At 51.0% G+C, this 22583-nt stretch overlaps 1 protein-coding gene across 1 annotated transcript in view; it reads left to right on the top strand.

Annotated features, from left to right (window-relative positions):
- Positions 1-22583, top strand: part of CFAP70 (cilia and flagella associated protein 70) — a 1103282-nt gene that overhangs the window by 926783 nt on the left and 153916 nt on the right. Inside the window, exon 23 of the mRNA XM_086941320.1 lies at positions 15270-15431. Coding sequence (XP_086797446.1) covers positions 15270-15431 — 162 coding nt within the window. The remainder of the gene's footprint in view (positions 1-15269; positions 15432-22583) is intronic.

Genomic DNA, 22583 nt, shown 5'->3' with positions numbered 1-22583 from the left:
CACCAATTACGCAGTATGCAGATTTTGCCCATTGTGAGAGTGATTGCGAGGAGGCGGCGAACATGGTGTGTTAGCTGGGGGAGGTCCGCCAGGTTGTGCAGGAGGAGCAGCCGTCGACATTGGGGTGTGTATATCCAAGGTCTCCCCCAACATGGACCCTACTGCGATCCAGAAAGGATGGACCACATGGATTCTGCAAGAAGGTGAAACATGTCACAGGATGCATGGTCGCACCTCCAACAGGATGAGTGGGGCAGAAGAGCCGCAGTGCATAGCCATGCCGGCATCCAGTGCCAGCCCTGCAGGATCTTGAAAAGACTGTATTTCATCCAGGCCTCTTGGGTCCCCCTCTAGGGACTCCAGTATCTCCGCCCAGTCCTCATCCTCAAATTCCATCTGATTATGGGTCTGCCAAACCTCTCTGAAGCACTCCATTTGTGGCTGTGATTATGAATGGCAGATCAGAAGGTTATCCAGTATTGGGGTATCTTTCATAGATTCACATGCCTGAATCATTCCCCGACGCCGAGGCGGGAGTCCACGGTAAATACAAAAGTAGTGCCAAAAGTAAATAATAGTAGTAGGCTAAAAGAAAAAAGGCTAAGGTCTAACTCTTAGTAGCCTATCTACATCATTATAGTAAAAAGAACCAAAGATTGGTTCCAGCCAATCACCTGCTAGCACCCTCTAGAACCTTCCCAGCAGAGGCAGTTCTCCCCATATTTTCACCGCACGTCGTGTGGAAGGGAGTCTCCCTGGGTGCCACTCAGTTTCTTCTACTTTCCCTCAGCACATCAGACAGGAAAGCACTTTTCAAACCCTGCAGTACCTGTGATAAGAAGAGGGTCCATATGGATGACCAACACAAGGACTGCATTTATTGCTTATCCCAAGAATGAGGCAAAAAATTGCAAAATATGCCGTACCTTCCCTATTAAGACCCTTAGGGATAGGTAGGCAAGACGCCTCTTGTGGCTCAAATCTTCTTCGGCCAAAAATGATGACAGAGCTTCTACTTCCAGCAAAAGAGCCATATCCCATGACAGCTCTTCAAGTGAGGGAAGAAAACACCACAAATCTTCTCATGATGTTTCGGACCCTTCATAGAGGTCACCTAAACTTTCCTCTGGGTCACCGATGTCTCCGTCACCCACAGTGAGCAAGGAATCAAAAAAGGCCTCTACTTCCAAAGCTGTAAGTAAGAGCTGTATTAAATCTGTCACGGTGACCACTTCGTCTACTATCTCTGTGACTTCTTCTGCTTCTTCATCTATGGCTACTATCTCAACTACGGCCATTCAATCGCCTATCCTGTCTACAAAAATCTCTATCTCTTCAAACGAAAAGGTTGAAATCAACGTCGACGAGCATAATGACGTCGAACTCATCGACAGTTCCGTCGACAAAGGCTCCACCGTCGACAAAGCCGTCGCCGTCTGCCTCGTCGAGGACGGCGACCACCCCGACGGCAACTTTGAAGATTCCTTCGTTGATGAGCCCGCCGACAACGAACCCGTTGACAATGAGCCCGTCAACGACGATCCCGTCAACGACCCCATCAACGAAGATCCCGTCGACGACCCCATCAACGAAGATCCCATCGACGAAGAGTCCGTCGACGGAGGGTCCTTCTATGGAGAGCCCGTCGACAAAGATTCAAACAACAGTTCCTGCTGTTTTACCTTTACCTGCGCAGTCCACGCCTAGATCGTCAGGCCTTTACCAGCTTAAAACTTTTCAAAGACAGCTGGATTACAGCAACATCTCACCGCTTATGCCTTCTCACCTCCTGGACACGTATGTTGAAGAAGATGACTATGATGACGAAGATGATGGACCCTTTGGTACTGCTCACCATCCGTCTGAATTAAACATCAAGTGTCAAGATGACAATGAAGATGAGGACTACCAAGACCAATATTATCAAGAGGACATTATTGTCCCACATCATAGATTCCATTACAAGGAAGTGCACTCGAGGGAAACAAGTCACCTCCGTCCAACACTCATTCAAGACTTACAGGCCATGCTGGCGGATTACCGACAGAGGTTTCCCCCACAACAGGCAGTCCCAGAGAACCCACCCATAACAGCAGTGGTTCCTGTTCCATTGACGCAACCTGTAGCTCTGGTTGCACCGACCCCCCTCAGGTCAACCAGAAGGGGTGCAAGATGACACTACCTCCTCCGAAGATGAGGTTGAAGAGGGTGAATTGCCTGACAAAAATACTGTTCCGGATCCTTGGGATGACTACGTAATCCCTATGCCTTCTCCGCCTCTTCCTCTGCCTTCTGATTCTCCCCCTGAGGGCATCGGGGGCTTTCACAATTTAATGCAACGGCTAGATTTCAGCTGTCAGTAACAGTCGAATAGACAGAATGTTTCCTTCATGATTTCAAGGAAGGGTTCAGGAAAATCACGAGAGCTGTCCCTATTATAGACTATATTTGGAATGAAGGGGTTAAGATCATGAAGACGCCTGCATCCACGCATAGAAAACGCCAGTGCTTCCACGCATAGAAAATAAATATTGTGCCCCTGCGAACAGCCCATCCTGCCTCATTGGTCACCCACGACCAGACTCAGTGATTTCACAAGCCGCCCAACAGCGATCTAAGAAACCGGCAACACCTATCACCACACCACCTGATAAGGAAGGACGTTGTCTGGACCTTATAGGCAAAACATTCTCTACCATGGCAGCGGCCTCTATCAGAGCTGCAAAATCGCTAGCCATTTATCGGCAGTTATGACCGTCAGATGTGGTCAGACATGGCGGGTCTCATTTACCTCATTCCAAAAGACCGTAGGCAGGAGGCAAGAAAGTTTCTGCTGGAAGGAGAACGTGCCGCATTGGAAACTATAAATGGCGCTGTGGACATCGTAAACACTAACTTCCATCAGCTGGCAGAAGCTGCAGTACTCAGACGCCAGAGATGGCTTAAAGTCACCACTTTCAGGCCTGAGGTGCAAACAAAGATTCTAGACATGGCCTATGACGGAGAGTCTTTGTTTGGAAAGCACATTGATGAGGCCCTCTTAGCTATGAAGACTGACACGGATACCACACGATCATTGGGCACCCTCCAGTACAGACGCGGAAATTTCAGAGGAGCAAGAGGGCTTGGTTTTTCATCAAGAGGAGGATACCAAACCCAGCAGAACAGGCAGTATCAATCTCAATACAGACAGCCTTACCACCATTCCTCATACCGTCAATCGTCCACGGCTAGTTTCTCTCGTCAATGAGGTCGAAAGAGGTCACAAAATCAAGGCAGAGACAGTAACAGGAAGCAGTGATCTTCACAGGGCACTATCCATTTTACCCTCCCTATACGTGGGCGCGAAGATTTCAGCTTTTATTCACAAGTGGCAGAAAATAACTTCAGATCAATGGGTTCTGGACTCAGTGACCAACGGCCACACCCTACAATTCATCAAACATCCGCCTACTACTCTGCCCAGGGGTCCCCCTCCCCCTCGTCTTCACTTATCATTCAAGGAAGCCTTAACGATGCTTCTCAAGAATGCCATAGAGAAAGTTCCATCATCTCAGAAAGGAGCAGGTTTCTATTCTCGTTTCTTCTTGATCAAAAAGAAGTCAGGAGAATGGCGACCGATTCTAGACCTCCGCAAGCTCAACAAATTCCTCAAAAAACGAAGTTTCCGGATGGTCACACTTGCTGAGATTTTAGGTTGTTAACAAACGGGATTTTATGGCTTCTCTGGATATGGCAGACGCATACTTCCACATACCTATACACCCCAAACATCACAAATATCTTCGCTTTACAGTGGCTGGCGCCCACTATCTGTTCAAGGTGCTCCAGTTTGGGCTATAACCAGCTCCAAGAATCTTCATGAAGTGCTTGCACCAGTAGCAGCAGTGCTGAGATCTCAAGGAATACAAGTATTCCCTTATTTAGACGATTGGCTGCTCAAGGGCCTTTCAGAGCAGAAAACCAAGGTTGCCACAGAAGAATGTATACATCTATTCACTTCTCTGAGATTGACCCTCAACAAGAGCAAAGCACAGTTAGGTCCTCTCCAAGTCATGCCTTTTTTCGGAGCACGGTTAGACATGGTCCAGTGCAAAGCATTCTTGTCACAAGACCCCAAGCTACGTCTTCAAAAACTGGCAACATCAATTTCAAGAAGGTGGTCAGTTTCAATCCAAATGTTTGCTACTCTCCTCGGAATGTGCTCTTCAGCGATACATCTCATACCCCTTAGCAAGGCTCAAGATGAGACAGCTTCAGGAAGAACTGCACCTTCAATGGCAACAGGCCAGGGGTTCATTCGACGATACTATCAAGGTCACACAGTGCATGAAAAACTCTCTGCTTTGGTGGTCACAGACAGAGAATTTAACCCGAGGCCTCACTTTCTTACAGTCCATTCCAGACTTTGTTTTAACGACCGATGCCTCCATCGAAGGATGGGGAGGTCATCTGCAGGATTTGCAGATTCAAGGAAGATGGTTTCATATACAAAGACAACAGCATATCAACAGACTGGAGCTCCATGCCATATTTTTGTCTCTCCAGGCGTTTCTTCCAAGGATTGCGGGTTCCTCGATGCTGTTTTGTACGGACAACACTACGAGCATGTATTATGTCAACAAACAAGGAGGAACAAAATTAGCTACGCTCTCGCAGGAGGCTCAGGAATTGTGGGAATGGATCACATTCCACAAAATAACACTGAGAGCCGAACATGTCAGGGGTCTCCACAATACCCTGGCGGACACCCAGAGAAGGTCTCAGATGGACTGTCACGAGTGGGAGCAGGAGCAGGCAAACACAGTGTTCCAGACTTGGGGCAAACCTGCACTGGACCTATTCGCAACGAGGGAGAACAAGAAATGCCAATACTATGCCAGCAGGTTCCCTCAACAGGGATCAAGGGGGAATGCCCTGTCCATGCGATGGTCAGGGATTTGTGCGTATGCTTTTCCCCCAATACCATTGATTCCGAAAGTACTCCGCAAGATGAAACTAGAGGGTTGCTGCTTAATACTGATTGCACCCCGCTGGCCAAGGCAATACTGGTTCCAGGAACTTCTCCCATTCACCTCCTTCCGACTCCAGCAATGTTATCGAGGGACAGAGGGCAAGTACTTCATCCAGACCCACAGTCCCTGCACTTGCACGCATGGCTCCTGATTTCTTAGAGTTCAAAGATCTCAACATTGCACAGGACTGTCAGGAGATTCGGGCTAAATCCCGAGCCCAAAGCACAATAAAGACTTATCACCTCAAATGGAAGCGATTTTGTTACTGGTGTGAGGCAAAAAATATTCATCCAATCCAAACTCCTGTAGAACAAATACTTCCGTAGCTGCTTTCTCTTGCTAAGTCCAGGCTTACTTTTTCATCAGTCAAGGTGCATCTTGCTGCCCTTTCCAGATTCGGGAGATGCGCAAAGCTTCCCTCTCTCTGCTCAACTTCACTTATCAAACAGTTCATGAAAAGACTTTTCCGAGCATTCCTTCCAGTGCGAGCACCCCCTCCAGAGTGGGAACTCAACACAGTGTTAGCACAATTAATGAAGCGTCCTTTTGACCCGATCCATAAAGTGGATCTCAAATTCCTCACTTGGAAGGTCGCCCTTCTATTGGCTCTTACCTCTGCGAGAAGGGTTAGTGAGATCCAAGCTTTCACTATCAAGGAACCTTTTTTGCAATTTACTCAGGACTATGTAACCCTTCAAACAAATCCCAAGTTCATCCCCATAGTACCAGCACAATTTCACTTAAATGAACTGGTAAGATTAAAAACATTTTTCCGGATCCTTCCACTCCAGCTGAAAGAGCATTACACTCACTGGATGTTAAACACTGTTTAAAATTCTACCTACGGAAGACTAAGGACATCAGACAATCCAACCAGCTGTTCATGGCCTATGGTCAAGCAACTCTTAGGGAATGCTGTAACAAAGGCAACAATAGCTAGATGGCTGGCATCTGCTATTCATTTCTGCCATGACAAGGCTAACAAACCTTTGCAGAGGAAAGTCAAAGCTCATTCGACAAGAACAGTTTCAACATCGACAGCTTTGTTCGCTGGAGTAACTCTGGAAAATATTTATCTGCAAGATACACGTTAGTGATAGATTCCTTACCTTAGAATATCCCCAGGCGTCAGACTGGATCCGGAATTTTTTTGCATAGCAGTACCCATGCGCGTCAGTAGGCGTCGTCCGTGATGACGTCGTCGTAGTACTTAGACGCCGCCTCCGCGCGCTGACGTCAGTTCTTCTTTTTTCCGCGGCAGCAAGCGCAGATCCGGAAAAAGTTGTACCCTTGTCAATTTTTGACTAACTTTTTACGATCCTTTTTGATCTCTTTTCGAAGTCTTTCGACTCCGAAGGTGCCAGTAGGGATGCCCGGGTTCAAGCCCTGCGCCGACTGATATCGGTTACCAACCCCCATCGCCCGTGCCTGCACTGTCTAGGGCCGGACCATGACAACAAGTCCTGCTCTGACTGCAAGGCCCTGACGTCTAAAGCTAGACGGAAGCGGTCCCGTAAGCGACTCGAGCTTCGGCAGTCCGCCCCGCGCCGCTCGAGGTCCCGGTCCGAAAGGAGGTCAAGGGATCCGTCGGGGGGCCGGAGTCACCACGGTTCCGGGAGACGTCTTCGGGCTCGAAGTCCTCGGGAAAGAGGCACAAGAAGTCGAAGAGGCACCATCGCTCTTCTGACTCCCCGTCCCAGGATGACGCCGTCCCTGGTCGCGGCCGTGAGGACTAACCTCCTCAATGAGGTCCTTAAACCGCAGTCAAGCTCGGCCGAGCCTCTGCTGCCCTTTAATGAGGTCTTGTCTGACGTTCTTCTGGGCACTTAGTCCAAGCCCGCTACAGGTCAGCCTGTGGATAGGAACGTGGCCAGGCGCCACTGCCCGGCTCCGGGCGACCCTTGCTTTCTGTCTACCCACCCCACCCCCGAGAGCCTGGTTATCCAGGCCTCTAATTCCCAGACCGCATCCCAATCAGGAATCCAAGAGGTACGAACAATACGGGAAGAAAGTATTCTCCTCCCTAAGTTTAGGATTGCGGTCAGTCAACACCACGTGCCTCTTGAGCCGCTACACCCACTCTCTGTGGGATACGGTCGCAGACGTGCTGCCAGAATGCACGGTGGAGGTCCGGGCTAAACTCGGCCGAACCCTTGTGGAGGGTCGAGATGCGCCGCGTTATTCCATCCGGTGTGTGCTGGACACTACTGACTCACTAGGCAGAGCGATGGCAACGACTGTGGCGATTCGTCGCTACGCCTGGTTGAGGTCCGCCAACTTCTCGGATGATGTCCAAAACACACTTATGGACATGCCGTTCGATGGCCATCCCCTCTTTGGCGACAAGGCAGACCATGCGCTTGAGCGCTTTAAGGACTTCAGGGCTACGGCCAAGTACTTGGGCCTCTCGGCCCCGCCCCAGCAAACGGCTGCCTTTCGCTCCTTTCGTGGCCAAGGAAGGGGTGCCCCCACACGTTCAGCCAGCCACGGGCCGCAGACTACCGTCAAGCGTGGTGGCGGACGTGGGAACCGCCGTGGCGGCGGTCGGGGACAACGGCGAGGCCAGTCCACACCTACTCCTGCAGCATCAGCCTGTAAACCTTCCTAGTCCGAGCTTTCCGGCCAATGTGACACCATTGGGGGGCAGGGTTCGCCATCACCACCACCACTGGCGCACTGTCACATCGGACAGGTGGGTGCTGCAAATCGTCCGAAGGGGCTACTCCCTCCCCTTCGAGACGTCCCCTCCAGCTATGCCACCACAGTACCACTGCGTGTCGGGGGATCACTTGAAACTTCTGCAGGAGGAAGTTACGGCCCTCTTGGCCAAGGGGGCCATCGAGCGCGTTCCTGGGCCAGAAGTAGGGCGTGGTTGTTACTCCGACTACTTTCTGGTACCCAAGAAGGGCAAAGGGGGCCTACGCCCTATCTTGGACCTATGGAACGTCAACAGCTTCCTCCGGAAGGAGAAGTTCAAGATGCTGGCATTGGCTCAGGTCTTAGCTGCCCTGGACCCTGGAGACTGGATGGTAGCATTGGACTTGCAGGACGCTTATATTCACATCCCCATCCTGCCGGCCCACCGGCGCTACCTGCGGTTCTCGGTAGGCCACGAGCACTTTCAGTTTACCATGCTCCCCTTCGACCTTAACAGCGCCCCACGGGTGTTCACGAAAGTGATGTCGGTGGTCGCAGCTCATCTGCGCAGGTTAGGGGTTTCAGTCTTCCCCTACCTCGACGACTGGTTTTTGAAGGCGGGCTCGCCCCAGTCAGTCGTCAGCCACCTCTAGACAACGGCGGACCTCCTGCACCAGTAGGGGTTTTCCATCAACGTGCCGAAGTCACACCTTTGCCCCTCTCAGAAGCTCCTCTTCATCGGAGCAGTCCTCGACTCGGCGCAGTTTCGGGTTTATCCTCCCAAACAGCGGGTCCGGGATATTCAGGCTCTGATTCCACTCTTTCAGCCTTTTTATCGGGTCTCAGTCAGGTTGACGCTGCGGCTTCTGGGGCTGATGGCCTCCTGCATCCTTCTGGTGCATCACGCCAGGTGGCGGATTCGGGCTCTGCAGTGGGACTTGAAGTTTCAGTGGGCCCAGCATCAGGGCAACCTTTCTGACCATGTCATGATCTCAGAGGGCACTGCGAGACAACTGCAGTGGTGGCTCACGGACTGCGATTGGGTCAGCGGCAGATCCCTCTTCCTTCCCCAGCCGGAGCACGTAGTTGTGATGGACGCGTCTCTCCAGGGCTGGGAAGGCCACATGGGAGAGGCGGAGATCAGAGGCCTCTGGTCTCCGGCGGAGTCCCAGCTCCATATCAACCCTTCTGGAGCTGCGGGCGATTCGTCTAGCACTGAAGGCATTCCTCCCCTCTGTCCGGGGGAGTGTAGTGCAGGTGTTCATGGACAACACCACCGCCATGTGGTACTGCAACAAACAAGGCGGGGTGGGGTCGTGGACCCTCTGTCAGGAGGCTCTGTGCCTCTGGCAGTGGCTGGCACATCAGGGCGTGACCCTGGTGGTTCAACATCTGGCAGGTTCTCTGAACGCCAGGGCGGACGACCTCAGCTGAAGGTGCATGATGGATCACGAATGGCGTGTGAACTCGGACGTGGCGCAAGGCCTCTTTCTGCAGTGGGGAGAGCCTTGGTTAGATCTATTCACCACCGAAGAGAACGCGCAATGTCATCAGTTCTGCGAGTTGGAATTTCCAAGGCGTCACTCGCTCGGGGACGCTTTTCGTCGCGAGTGGAGTTGCGGTCTGTTGTACGCCTATACCACTTCTGCCCAGAGTGCTGAAGAAAATCAAGCGTGACCGGGCCCAAGTCATCTTTGTGGCTCCGGACTGGGCGCGAAGGTACAGGTATCCCGAGCTACTCTGTATGTCAGTCGATCCACCGATTCGTCTGCCTCTTCAGGAGGACCTTCTGTCGCAGCAGCATGGGACGGACCTCCACCCAAACCTGTCCAGTCTCCACCTCCATGCTTGGAGATTGAGCGGCGACAGTTGAGGCCATTTGACTTGCCTCCTGAAGTCTGTAATGTCATTCTGGCAGCCAGCGTCCCTCCACAAAGTCGGTATACGCCTGCAGGAGGAACAGATTTGTGGCATGGTGCACAGTAAAGGTTGTGGATCCTCTCAATGCCCCTCTTTCTGAGGTTCTCCTCTTCCTTCTTTCTCTTGCCCAGCAGGGCTCTGCTCTGGGCACTATCAAGGGCTACCGTTCTGCCCTTTCAGCCTTCTTAAGGCTTTCTGATCAGCCTTCTTTGTTCAAGTCCCCCATTGTAAACAGATTCTTAAAGGGCATCACTCATATATTCCCTCCTGTTCCTTTTGTGATGCCCCAGTGGGACTTGAACCTGGTCCTAACTTATTTGATGTGCGCTCCCTTTGAGCCGCTTCATAACTGTCCTCTCCGTCTTCTTACACTTAAGACTGCTTTCCTGGTTGCCATCACCTCTGCCAGGAGAGTGAGTGAGCCCCTTGGCTCTTTCCTCTAAACCTCCTTTCCTTTCTGTCCATCCGGACAAGGTTGTGTTGCGTACAAAACCCTATTTCCTGCCCAAGGTAGTCACAGCCTTCCACATCGGGCAGTCCATCACCTTGCCCACCTTCTTTCCGCCTCCGCATCCCTCGAAAGAGGAAGAGAGGCTCCACCGTCTGGACCCAAAACGTGCGCTCTCTTACTATCTGAATTGCACACGCCAGTTCCGGGTGGATGACCAACTCTTTGTTGGTTACGTGGGCGCTAAGAAAGGACGGGCGGTGCACAAGCGGACCATTTCTCGGTGGATCGTGTTGTGCATCAAAGCGTGTTACTCCTTGGCTAAGAAGGAACCTCCTGTTGGGCTGAGGGCCCACTCCACTCGGGCCACGGCGACTACTACTGCCCTGGGCCGAGGAGTCCCCTTGCAGGACATTTGTCAGGCAGCTACATGGGCCTCGCTGCACACGTTCGCAAGACACTACTGCCTGGACAGCCAAGTCCAGAGGGATAGCTTCTTTGGCCGTTCCGTCCTCCAGGACTTTCTGGTGGGATTATTGGTTTGCAGACCCACCACCGGGGTTGGTATTGCTGGGGTATCTATTCTAAGGTAAGGAATCTATCACTAACGTGTCTCTTTCAGATGCACAAGTTACTACTTGTATAACGATATATCTGTAAGAGACATTAGTTAGTGATAGATTCCTTACAGACCCACCCATCCTCCCCGTTCTGCGAACCGATATCTAGGGTTAAGGTCATCCCCTTTCAGGGCCCTAGTTTCATGGCACCAGTGTTGGTTTTTATCATGGCTCTGCGTTTCTGGCGCGGAAAAGCTGTGTATAAGAACTGACGTCAGCGCGCGGAAGCGGCGTCTAAGTACTCCGACGACGTAATCACGGCGCCCCCGAAGACGGACGTGGAGCCGCGGACGACGCCTACCGACGCGCATGGGTACTGCTACGCAAAGAATTTCCGGATCCAGTCTGACGCCTTGGGATATTCTAAGGTAAGGAATCTATCACTAACTAATGTCTCTTACAGATATATCGTTACACAAGTAGTAACTTGTGCGTCGTGCTGCGACATGGAAAAATGGCCACACGTTCACGAAGAATTACTGTCTTCAATCTTCGCATCAAGAAGATGCAGCGGTTGGACAGGCTGTTCTACGCCATCTCTTTCATTAAGATCAGACTCCGGCACTTTTGCTCTTTTATGTATTATTCCATTCTTTTAATATTGATGCAAATGTACAGATTTATATGTCTGCAAGATTTAAAATCTTTGTGTGTATATATATATATATATATATATATGTGTGTGGGTGTGTGTGTGTGTGTGTGTGTGACTTTGGCAAAACATTTGGGGACCCGAGAAAGACTCTTATGGGTAATTTACAGGACCCACCAAGGACTACCTAACCCCTACTCCACCCTTGGTACTTACCGTAATGTTGCATGATGGGGGCTGTAGTTTCACACAATTCACTCCAGCTGCAGGCAATTGGGAGGAGTAAGCTGACTTCCTGTACAGGGGAGAACTGCAGCACCATAAAGGAAGGGGAGGTGGAGTTTCAGTTTTGCGAAGGGCGTCTGACGAAGGCACACCTATGCCGAAATGCATTATGCCCTGCATCCATTATTAAAAGAATCTTTCAAAGGCCCCGCTGTGTCCTCTGATCTCTTCCTACTCGGAGTGGTCATTTGTCGATGTTTGACGCGGTAGCTGGCACCCGCGTTTGGAGGACCCGTTCTACAAGTGGACTGCGGCTTTGCTGGTTCCAGTGGCAACGCTGGGCTTTTCTTTCTCCGAGGTTATCGGATTCGCAGCCCCGCCGCAAGTATCCAGGCTGAGCAAGGGACCACCGACAAGAAGCGGCTCGTGACTTCACGTGACAGCAGGGTCATTGCATTCTCGCTGTATGGCCCGGCTTGACCCTGGTGACTTTGGCAGAACGTTTGAGGACCCGAGAAAGACTCTTATGGGTAATTTACAGGACCCACCAAGGACCACCTAACCCCTACTCCACCCTTGGTACTTACCGTAATGTTGCATGATGGGGGCTGTAGTTTCCCACAATTCACTACAACTGCAGGCAATTGGGAGGAGTAAGCTGACTTCCTGTACAGGGGAGAACTGCAGCACCATAAAGGAAGGAGTGGTGGAGTTTCAGTTTTGCGAAGGGCGTCTGACGAAGGCACACCTATGCCGAAATACATTATGCCCTGCATCCATTATTAAAAGAATCTTTCAAAGGCCCCGCTGTGTCCTCTGATCTCTTCCTACTCGGAGTGGTCGTTGGTCGATGTTTGACGCAGTAGTTGGCAACCGCGTTTGGAGGACCCGTTCTACAAGTGGACTGCGGCTTTGCTGGTTCCAGTGGCAACGCTGGGCTTTTCTTTCTCCGAGGTATCGGATTTGCGGCCCGCCGCATGTATCCAGGCTGAGCAAGGAACCACCGACAAGAAGCGGCTTGTGACTTCACGTGACAGCAGGGCCATTTCATTCTCGCTGTATGGCCCGGCTTGACCCTGGTGACTTTGGCAGAACGTTTGGGGACCCGAGAAAGACTCTTATGGGTAATTTACAGGACCCACCAAGGACTACCTAACCCCTACTCCACCCTTGGTACTTACCGTAATGTTGCATGATGGAGGCTGTAGTTTCCCACAATTCACTACAGCTGCAGGCAATTGGGAGGAGTAAGCTGACTTCCTGTACAGGGGAGAACTGCAGCACCATAAAGGAAGGGGAGGTGGAGTTTCAATTTTGCGAAGGGCGTCTGACGAAGGCACACCTATGCCGAAATGCATTATGCCCTGCATCCATTATTAAAAGAATCTTTCAAAGGCCCGCTGTGTCCTCTCATCTCTTCCTACTCGGAGTGGTCGTTTGTCGATATATATGTATATTTATAAATATATTAATATAATGCTTGGATAGAGCTTTGCTTTCTTAAAGACTACTCCATTAAACAAAAAAAAGGAGAAAGATGTTTTCAATAGCTGTGGATGCTATTTGGGAGTTTATGAATGAGTGTCTCCCACCATCCGCAAAAAACAGTATATGGTTATACTGCTTGCTACTCTGATTCAGGCATGTGAATCTATAAAAGATACCCCAATACTGGATAAGAAAACAAGTTACTTACCTGTAACTACAGTTATCCAGTATTGGTATCTATCATAGATTCACATGCGCCCACCCTCCTCACTGGCAGGTCAGTTCTCTATAATCTGGGATACTTACTTCTCACTTGTGCTAGAAAAATCTGAGGAGAACTACCTCGGCTGTGAAGGTTCTAGAGGGTGCTAGCAGCTGATTGGCTGGAACCAATCTTTAGTTCTTTTTACTATAATGATGTAGATAGGCTACTAAGACTTAGGCCTTAGGCCTTTTTCTTTTAGCCTACTACTATTATCTACTTTTGGCACTACTTTTGTATTTACCATGGGACTCCCACCTCGGCGATGGGGAATGATTCAGGCATGTGAATCTATGAAAGATACCAATACTGGATAACTGTAGTTACAGATAAGTAACTTGTTTTCTTATACAGCCCGGATATCACGCCCTTAAACTGGCTTCACATATTATCTCTACCAGATAATGTGTTACCAAAGGTAAGTAACTTGTTCTTCAAGGTACGTGAGCACTAGGGATGGGGGAAAAAACCAGAGCCGCAGGCCAAGTTTGCTCACTAGACAGTGGCACAGTTACATATAGTGCCAGTGCTGGGTTAGTGGCAGGCCAAGTTCTTCCTGCAACGCCACAAAGGACTTGAGTTCACCCTGAGAGAGAAGGTGCAACAAGGTATGTATGCCCGCCACATGCAGGGAGTCCAATCAAGCCTGTCCCCGCCGCTGCAGATACCATGATTATGCCATATGGGTACTTTGTCATAATAGTTGGTATCCAGTGAGAGAGCTTGTGGGCTCGCACCCAGGTTCTTTACATGGTCTTGACCACAGGGTTCAGGGCTCCAGCACTGGCAGGTATGGGTAGGTAGAGGGGAAGCAGCCCTGGCGAGCCATGCCTGGCGGGTTATCAATTGCCGCCCTTAACGGGGATCCTGAAACCGGGTATGCTGTGAATGCCAACTGCGCCAGGTGGAGAGCTATACAATAGTGCTCCACAGACAGAAGGCCCAGGCCACCTGCGGACCTGTGGGCGATAAGTTTCATAACGGCTAAACCGGGCCTCACTGGTCCCCAAACAAAGGCCTTGATAGCCTTGTCCACTTATTGGAGTTTCAATAGAGGCATCAGCATGGGGATCATGCTCAGTACGTAGGTGAAGCGGGGTAGGGTCACCAATTTCACTGCTTGCGTGCGGCCCCATAGGGACAGGTTCAAGTGCGACCACTTGCCAAAGTCGAGCCGCAAGTGCTCCATGAGTGGGTCGAGGTTGTCCTCTATCATGCCCTCCAGGCCCTTATTGACATGGATGCCTGGGTATTTTAGTCATGCATCCTTCAAGTGAAATGGGAATCCGGTGATGGCAGCACAGGTGGTAATTCTCAAAAGCGGGAGGCCTCGCTCTTATCCCAGATATGACAGCAACTGCTTCAATGGCCTCCAGAACCACGGGGATGAAAGTGAGCATGACTGAAAGAGTAAGCAGAATGTTGTCTGCGTACAAGTATAGCATGGAGAGTCCACCGGCGGTAGGGATGCCCACGTTCCGATCTGACTGGCGCAAGGCTGCCGCCAGGGGCTCCTGACAAGGAGGAAGAGCGGAGGGGAGAGAGGGCAATCCTGCCACTTTCTCTGGCGAACGGGGAAGGGGTCAGAGAGGAAGCCAATACAGTTTCCCTGCACCATGGTAGAGTCATAGGGCCATATGTACGAACAAATTTTTCCATAGATAGAGAATGGGTAAATCCCATTGATACATCTGGCCCTTAGAGCCAACACACTTTGGAGATAAAGTCCTCATTCTCACCTTTCCTCTCTTTTTTATTTTTTTAAACTTTTGCTGACCCTTTTCCTTGTTGTGTCTGTTCCTCCCTCGTCTCTGTCATTCCACAGCTAATTTTCTGTAGCAAGTGACTTTAAAGGTTTGGGCTGAATATAGTTCTTCTCAGGCCGATACAGTTCTTATATATTAATTGCCTTTTATTTACATCACTGTTTACAAATACTCATACAGACATGACACTCTTTCTTGCTCCATCTGTTCACTGGTATTTGCCCCCATCACCTAACTTCCTGGGCCCTGTAGCCTACTTGCTGTGACTAACTTCAGATTATTTTCTTTCAATCCAGAACCCTGACGTCTGGGCGATGACTGGGCACCTGCACTTTCTGCGTGGCAACAAGACTGAGGCCAAGGCCTGCTATGAGCGAACGGTCAACTTTGTGTCGGATGCTAGCGAGACTCACCCAGTCTTCTTGCGCCTTGGATCTATCTACCTGCAGGAAGGAGAGGTAAGGAATGTTGCTGTCTGTTGAAAGCCTTGCTCACTGTGCCATAGGACTCAAGCTGTACTCTAGTGACGAGGCCCAAATTGGCCAAAATCAGTCTTGGGTTGTTTGTATTCCTATTGGGGGGGGGGCCTGGCCTGGCATTTCCAGATGGACTGTTCCTATTAGTGGATCACAGCTGATTTGCTTTTTGCTGCTTTCTGTCTGAGGTGCTATGATGGGGAAAAAAATGAGGGAATAAATTGCACCCAAGAGTGATTATCATTGCCTGAGACTGATTCAAGCAATGTACGCATCACTTTCATTTTTCCTGAAAGCCATTGAAGGGCCTTTTTTTGGCCTGTCTCTGATCTCTCTTTAACAGGCCTGTCAGGAGAAAACACTGGGTTTTGCTGCTTAAGTAATGCATGTGCAACACAAGGGTAATTAGTCAAAAGCATATTCACATAGCTGTAAGAGAGAGTTGTCCAAGGGTGTTAATTTGTGTTAATTCTTGCCTTGCTACGGCCATTACTTACATAGTTTGATTGAATGTTACGCCATTTGAATATGACTCCCTATTCTTATTTGTAACTGTGGTGTGGTCAATGCTCTGGTGACTGCTCTCAACTTTTAAGAGACACTAATCTAGTTAACTGTAATGCTTGTTTGAGGCACTAACTCTCCATGTTGCATAGCATCATAAGTACATTAACCAGCCACACTTCATTGTATCCTGTGGACACTGTTGTCCATGCTGTGCGGTTCCTATAACTATATTGCCTTAAAAGTACTTAGAAAGCTCTTTGTTCGCCTGAGGGTCTCATGGCACTTGTGAAGGCTTTGAAAAAGAAGGACGTTTAACTCGAAAACAGAAGAGATTTAAGCTTCTTCCTTAAAAGACAGAAGAGAGTGAGTCTGCTTTAGCTCCAGAGGTAACTGGTTCCAAATTTAGGAGCCAGCGCCAGAAAGGCTTTCCAGCCTTTAAGGGCTTTCCTACACCTGGGGATCTGAAGTAAATTGGCAGAAGAAGATCTTAAGGATCTACCAGAAGTATACAGGATCAAATTGACTTTAAGAAAGTCCAGAGCATGGCCAAATAAACATTTATTAACAGTGGGGGGCGCCAGAGGGCGCACTGCGGAATAGCTGCCTTCTAAGACAGCTCCGCCAGTCAGGTTAAATCTGCGGCTAAACACAACGTCCTGCGGACTCCGACCCGACTGTAACTAGCAGAAAAGAACATCGTAATGCCTGGGCCATGAAATTAGCTGATCGACGAACTGTCAGCGAGTGATCGACGCTGAAATATCGAGTGAGGCGGTTGGATGCGGGACAGAGCCTGGAGGGTGCATAATAGCGGCGCCCTGACGAGCTGAGAAATCGGGATCAAAACAGAGCAAAATGCGGCGAAGCAGCAATCAACAGTGAGTCTCTGTAATCCCTATTTTGCGGTGGCTGGAGGACGTTTCGCACCACTCTTACGGAGCAGGCCCTAGATTGTGCACCGCGAGTGAGTTATTTCTGGTGAGTGTCCCGGCGCGCGATGAAGAACAGCCAAATGGCGGTGCCCAAGACTGAGTGAAGCGTGCAAATGAAGAGAGGGGTGCAGACCTCTACTAAACTAAACCAGACAACTTTTGCTCATCTCCACGCATCTGCATATCAGGGTTATGTGATGTGTGATGCTTGTTTGAAGTGCTGCTGCTCTCAGGTTTCATGGGTATACCTTGTACCTCACGGTCACTGCATTGCAATTAGCCCACGAGGTACACGGAGGAAAATGGTGGCACACCCTCCCTGGAGACTCTGCGACGGCACCTGCTGGCTGACAGCACTGTCAACTTATGAATAGAGGTCATTTTTAACCGCTCCTGACCCTGGCACTGCTGTTATCTGCTCCAGTGGCGGTGAGATAAATAGACTGTACAAGGCATGCCTTTCATACCCTGCCGGCCCCATAATGCGCGCACGCATACATATGGCTGTTATTATTGCGACAAACTGCTGCTCACATCAGACATTTGGCACATGTGAAGCTCATCTACTATACGACTGCAATATTAAATAGCTAGCCAGTTCCTATATCTCTGCACTAGAGGACTCCAGTCCGGATATGACATTGCTCTATATTCCCTGAAAATCTTCCACTAATATTTGGAAGACTACTCTGCTGTGAGGTGTCGAGGGGTTGGTGGCTCTGAGGTTTTGCCAACCGAATATCCACATCTAGGGGTGCTGTGGGCTCCACGCCTACGCACACACGCTGACTAAAGGCCGGTACAGACTAGGGTAGCTGAATGTGACTCACTTGTACGTTTGTCCCCCACAGATAGTACTAAGACACCAGGTGCCGAAGAGGAGTTCGTACAGATGAAGGAACAATATATCCTTTACTGTTATACTTCACTTGTGTGTTTTTTCATATAATTTTTTCACACTTTATTTATCACTCGTAAGCAGTAGCAGCAGTAGAGAACAGAGACCCTGACGAAAGCCTGGGGCACTTCCCTCTGGGGCTGAAACATGTTGGTCTCCCCGCAGCTATTTGTGTGTACTGCGATGATTATGCTAAACTGTTCTTGTTTTTAAACAGGAAGGGGCTAACGTTCATTAAAATAGGTTTTTGTTAAGTTCCCTATCCCTTTTTAATCACCACATATATCATTTTTGCACTGCACATTCCCATCATATCCACCTCATGTGGTACATCCGAGTGATTGTGGGTCGCTACCCCGAAATGGCTATCAGGGTATGCTAGTGGTCTCAATGATCAAGAGACACAATACCCGATAAGGATTACCAGATGAGAATATTGATCCATACAAGACTTTGATGGGAATCCTCAACCAAGGGTGACTCACGGTTACTGGTGCCTCACATTTTGGCGATATGGTTTGTCATTTTCACCTAGAATTTTTGGTTCCTACGCACATTAGTTGGCCTAGGTACAGTATTTGAGAATCACTATTGGATTCTGATTCAGACCCCCTAAGTTTGTTGTTTATAAGTTTAGTCCTAGCGGGGGATATTACTTAGGCCTGGTCTTTAAACATCCCTCTAGCCCTACAATAGTGTTTGGTTTCTTATAGACTCTGAATGATCGCCAATGTACAAGATAAGTTCATGGAATCTGGTAACTGGTAAGGCTCAGGAGTGTTCTGGGTTAGCAGGTTATATTGCTAGTACACTTATAAAACCACAGGGGGCTTATACAGATGGCGCCTCTTGAGAACTAATGCAGGCAGCCGCAGATGAACCTCTGCAATACAGGGTCGGCTCCAGCGTGGAATCCCGACCTGTTGTTGTATGCCATACTTTACCAATGTAATTGGGAACTGATATGGTATCGCTGCCTGTCACGGGTGGAAGTGACTCTCCTGTGTATACTCTCTGACTTTGTCTGATATTCTAGATACTGTGACATGTTATACGCAGGTTGATTAGTTCATTCTGATGCCAGGTGCTTGCTGATCTATGCTCTGTATATGTCCGTCATGCGGCGAAAGGTTTGCAAAGGGTATCAGGCTGTGATCATTTGGTACATCTCGACAAAGAAGTTAATGTACTAATAGGTGTCCTATCTCCTCAACCATATCGCATTGTGTACTGTATGGCCCATGTGGGGACATGGGAGGGCAAGCATAGCGGTGCAATCTGCATATCAGATATGCCTGGCCACTGGCGTTTTTTTTTTTTATATATATATATATTAAGTCGTAGGTTGCAGCGACTGTTGGATTCTGTCTGCTTCACTAACATACACCTGACCACGTCCACTCTATTGGACAGAGATGTGTGCTCTTGGCTATCCATCAATATACCACATTACGTGCCACCTCCATTTAGCTGGAGGTTTAACGCGGCAGCATTGCTAGGCTCAGTACATACTGACACTATCAGTCAGACTATAACTGACTACTTTGACCTAAATACACCTGCTTCTGCGTTTCCTGGCCTGCTGTGGGAGGCTTTTAAAGCTACGATTAGGGGTGTCTGAATAAGGACTACTGCGGGCATTCTCAAAGATATTCGACATCAAATATCTATACGCGAAGATAAACTCTGCATATTGGAACGTACATACGAACGCACGCAAGACACAAAGATATTGAAGGATATTAGGGCTGTGTTGGCGGAATACCAAACATATGCGGAAGACAAACTCAAATATGTCTCAAAACGACACATAGCAAGATCATACGGGGAAGGAGGTAGACCAGGAAGGGCTCTTACAGCTAAAATATGTTCAGGCCATGCGCCGCAGGTGGTCTGGGCAGTGAGGGATGCACCGGGGGAGCTACATCAGGATACTCAGAGCATATTGAAAGAATTCATGAGCGCATATAGTGATCTGTACACTTCACAACCCACAGCTTCACCGGACATAATTATGGACTATCTAGCGGACGTGTCGCTAGCATGGTTGTCTGATGCACAAAGAGATTATTTGTCCCTGCTGGTCACAGTGGAAGAGGTCACGGAGATCATTAAGTCACTGCCGAATGGTAAGGCGCCAGGCCCGGATGGGTTCACCTGTGAACTTTATAAGGCATTTGTTGATCGATTAGCACCACACCTGGGAGAAATGTTTGGTGATGCCCATGATAAGCAAATCCTACCACCATCATTAAGGGAAGCCATGTTAATCACCCTATCTGAAAGAGACACGTTAGTGATAGATTCCTTACCTTAGAATATCCCCAGGCGTCAGACTGGATCCGGAAAGTTTTGCGTAGCAGTACCCTTGCGCATCGGCAGGCGTCGTCTGCGGCTCCGCGTCCGTCGTAGGCGTCGTGGGCGCCGTGATGACGTCGTCGGAGTACTGAGACGCCGCCTCCGCGTGCTGACGTCAGTTCTTCTTTTTTCCGCGCCAGCCAGCGCAGATCTGGAAAGAGCAATAACCCTTAGTCAATTTTTGACTAACTTTTTTGTGATCTTTTGATCCCTTTTCGAAGTCTTCACGACTCCGACGGTGCCGTTAGGGATGCCCGGGTTCAAGAATTGCGAGGAGTGCGACCGTACCATGTCGGTTACGGACCCCCACCGCTTGTGCCTGATGTGTTTGGGCGTCGACCATGACGACGAGGCCTGCTCCGACTGTCGGGCCCTCTCGAGGAAGGCCAGGCAGGAGCGGTCCCGCAGGCGACTCAAGATCCGCCAGTCGTCCCCGCGCCGTGTGAGGTCCCGGTCCCGGTCCCACGGGAGGTCGAGGGACAGGTCGCGGGGACGGAGCCGTCACAGCTCCGGGAGTCAGCGCCACTCCTCTGGGTCCAAGTCGTCAGGTAAGAAACACAAGAAGTCGAAGAGACATAATCGCTCTACCGACTCCCCCCGACGCTTGCGCGATGCGGCTGGGGGTTCGGGTGACACCGCCCACGCGGCTCCTCGAGAGTCGCGGGCGCCGCGTTCGGCTCCATACCCCCCGGTCCCTGGGCTGAACACGACGGCGGAGGAGATTGAGCGTTTCCTCATGGCCATGAGGTCCCTTTCTTCTCCGACGGGTTCCACGGCGCCTACGGGCCCAGTGAACCCGTCTGGGGGCCCTAGTGGGTCGGGGGCTTTGACCCCGACGCCGTCGGGTGCTTCGGCCTCGACGCTGCCGGCGCCTTTGGGCTCGGCGCCACAGGGCCCCAGGATCCCGACACTGCCGGTGCCCTCGGGCACGGCGCCGCAGGGCGCAGCGTTCCCGGCGTCGTAAGCGCCTTCGGGCTCGACGCCGCAGGGCGCCGCTGGGCCCTCCTCGGGTGTCGGATCGTCACCGGTGGACCTTACGACCCCCCCGGCGTCGGTCCCTATGGTGTCCCCTTCGGCGTCGACCGGCGCCGTCCCCGATGCCTCCTCCCACTCAGTTTCCGACGTCGGGACGACACCTATCGGCGCCGATCTCGACGCCGTTTGGGGACTTTCAGTTCTATGAACCGTCCTCATTCGCTCATGACCCTGAGTCTCAGGAGTTGGGGGAAGAGAAGGATTGGGAGGGGTCTGAGGACCCTCTGACACGGGAATGTCAGTCTAATATGGACTGGGCAGGAGATCTTGGGGAGGCCAGTGGCCTGGACACTTCTCCAGACACTGGATTCGTCTCTCCTCTTACCGTGGCTTCGGAGGAGGGGGCGACTTATAGTGTGGTGCTGATGAGGGCTGCCAAGGCCTTGGGCCTTGAGCTCCCCGTCGCGGCCGTGAGGACTAACCTCCTCACTGAGGTCCTTAAGCCGCAGTCATGCTCCGCAGAGCCTCTGCTGCCGTTTAATGAGGCCTTGACGGACGTTCTTTTGGGCACTTGGTCCAGGCCCGCTACAGGTTTGCCTGTAGATAGGAACGTGGCCAGACGCCACCGCCCGGCTCCGGGCGACCCCTGTTTCCTGTCCACCCACCCCACCCCTGAGAGTCTGGTTATCCAGGCCTCTAACTCCCAGACCGCATTCCCGACGGCTCCCCCCGATCGGGAAACCAAGAGGTACGAGGCCTATGGCAAGAAAGTGTTCTCGTCCCTTAGCTGTGGACTGCGGTCTTCCAACACCGCATGCCTCTTGGGCCGTTACACCTACTCTCTGTGGGAAACGGTTGCAGAAGTGCTGCCAGAGTGCCCGTTGGAGGTGCGGGCCAAACTCGGCCAAGCCCTAGTGGAGGGCCGGGATGCAGCGAAATATTCTATCAGGTGCGGACTGGATACGACTGACTCGCTGGGTAGAGCGATGGCTACTACGGTGGCGATATGACGCCACGCCTGGCTGAGATCCGCCAACTTCTCGGCAGACGTCCAGAATACCCTCATGGACATGCCGTTTGATGGCCGTCGCCTCTTTGGCGACAAGGCAGACCATGCGCTTGAGCGCTTTAAGGACTCCAGGGCTACGGCCAAGTCCTTGGGCCTCTCGGCCCCGCGCCAGCAGATGTGTGCCTTTCGCTCCTTTCGTGGCCAAGGGAGGGGCGTCCCCACACGGGCCGCCAGCCACTCGCCGCAAACTGTCGTCCAGCGCGGCGGCGGCCGTGGTAACCGCCGTGGAGGCGGTCGGGGAACCAAGCGGAGCCAGTCCACACCTGCCCCCGCAGCATCCGCCTCCAAACCCTCCTAGTCCGTGCTTTTCGGCCCATGTGACGCCAGTGGGAGGCAGGGTCCGCCATCACCTTTCTCACTGGCGCACAGTCACTTCGGACAGGTGGGTGCTGCAG

This window comes from Lissotriton vulgaris, chromosome 10 (genome assembly GCF_964263255.1).
Source record: "Lissotriton vulgaris chromosome 10, aLisVul1.2, whole genome shotgun sequence".
NCBI classification, from domain to species: domain Eukaryota; kingdom Metazoa; phylum Chordata; class Amphibia; order Caudata; family Salamandridae; genus Lissotriton; species Lissotriton vulgaris.
The sequence above is the reverse complement of the archived record's forward strand: the minus strand, read 5'-3'. Positions and strand labels throughout refer to the sequence as shown.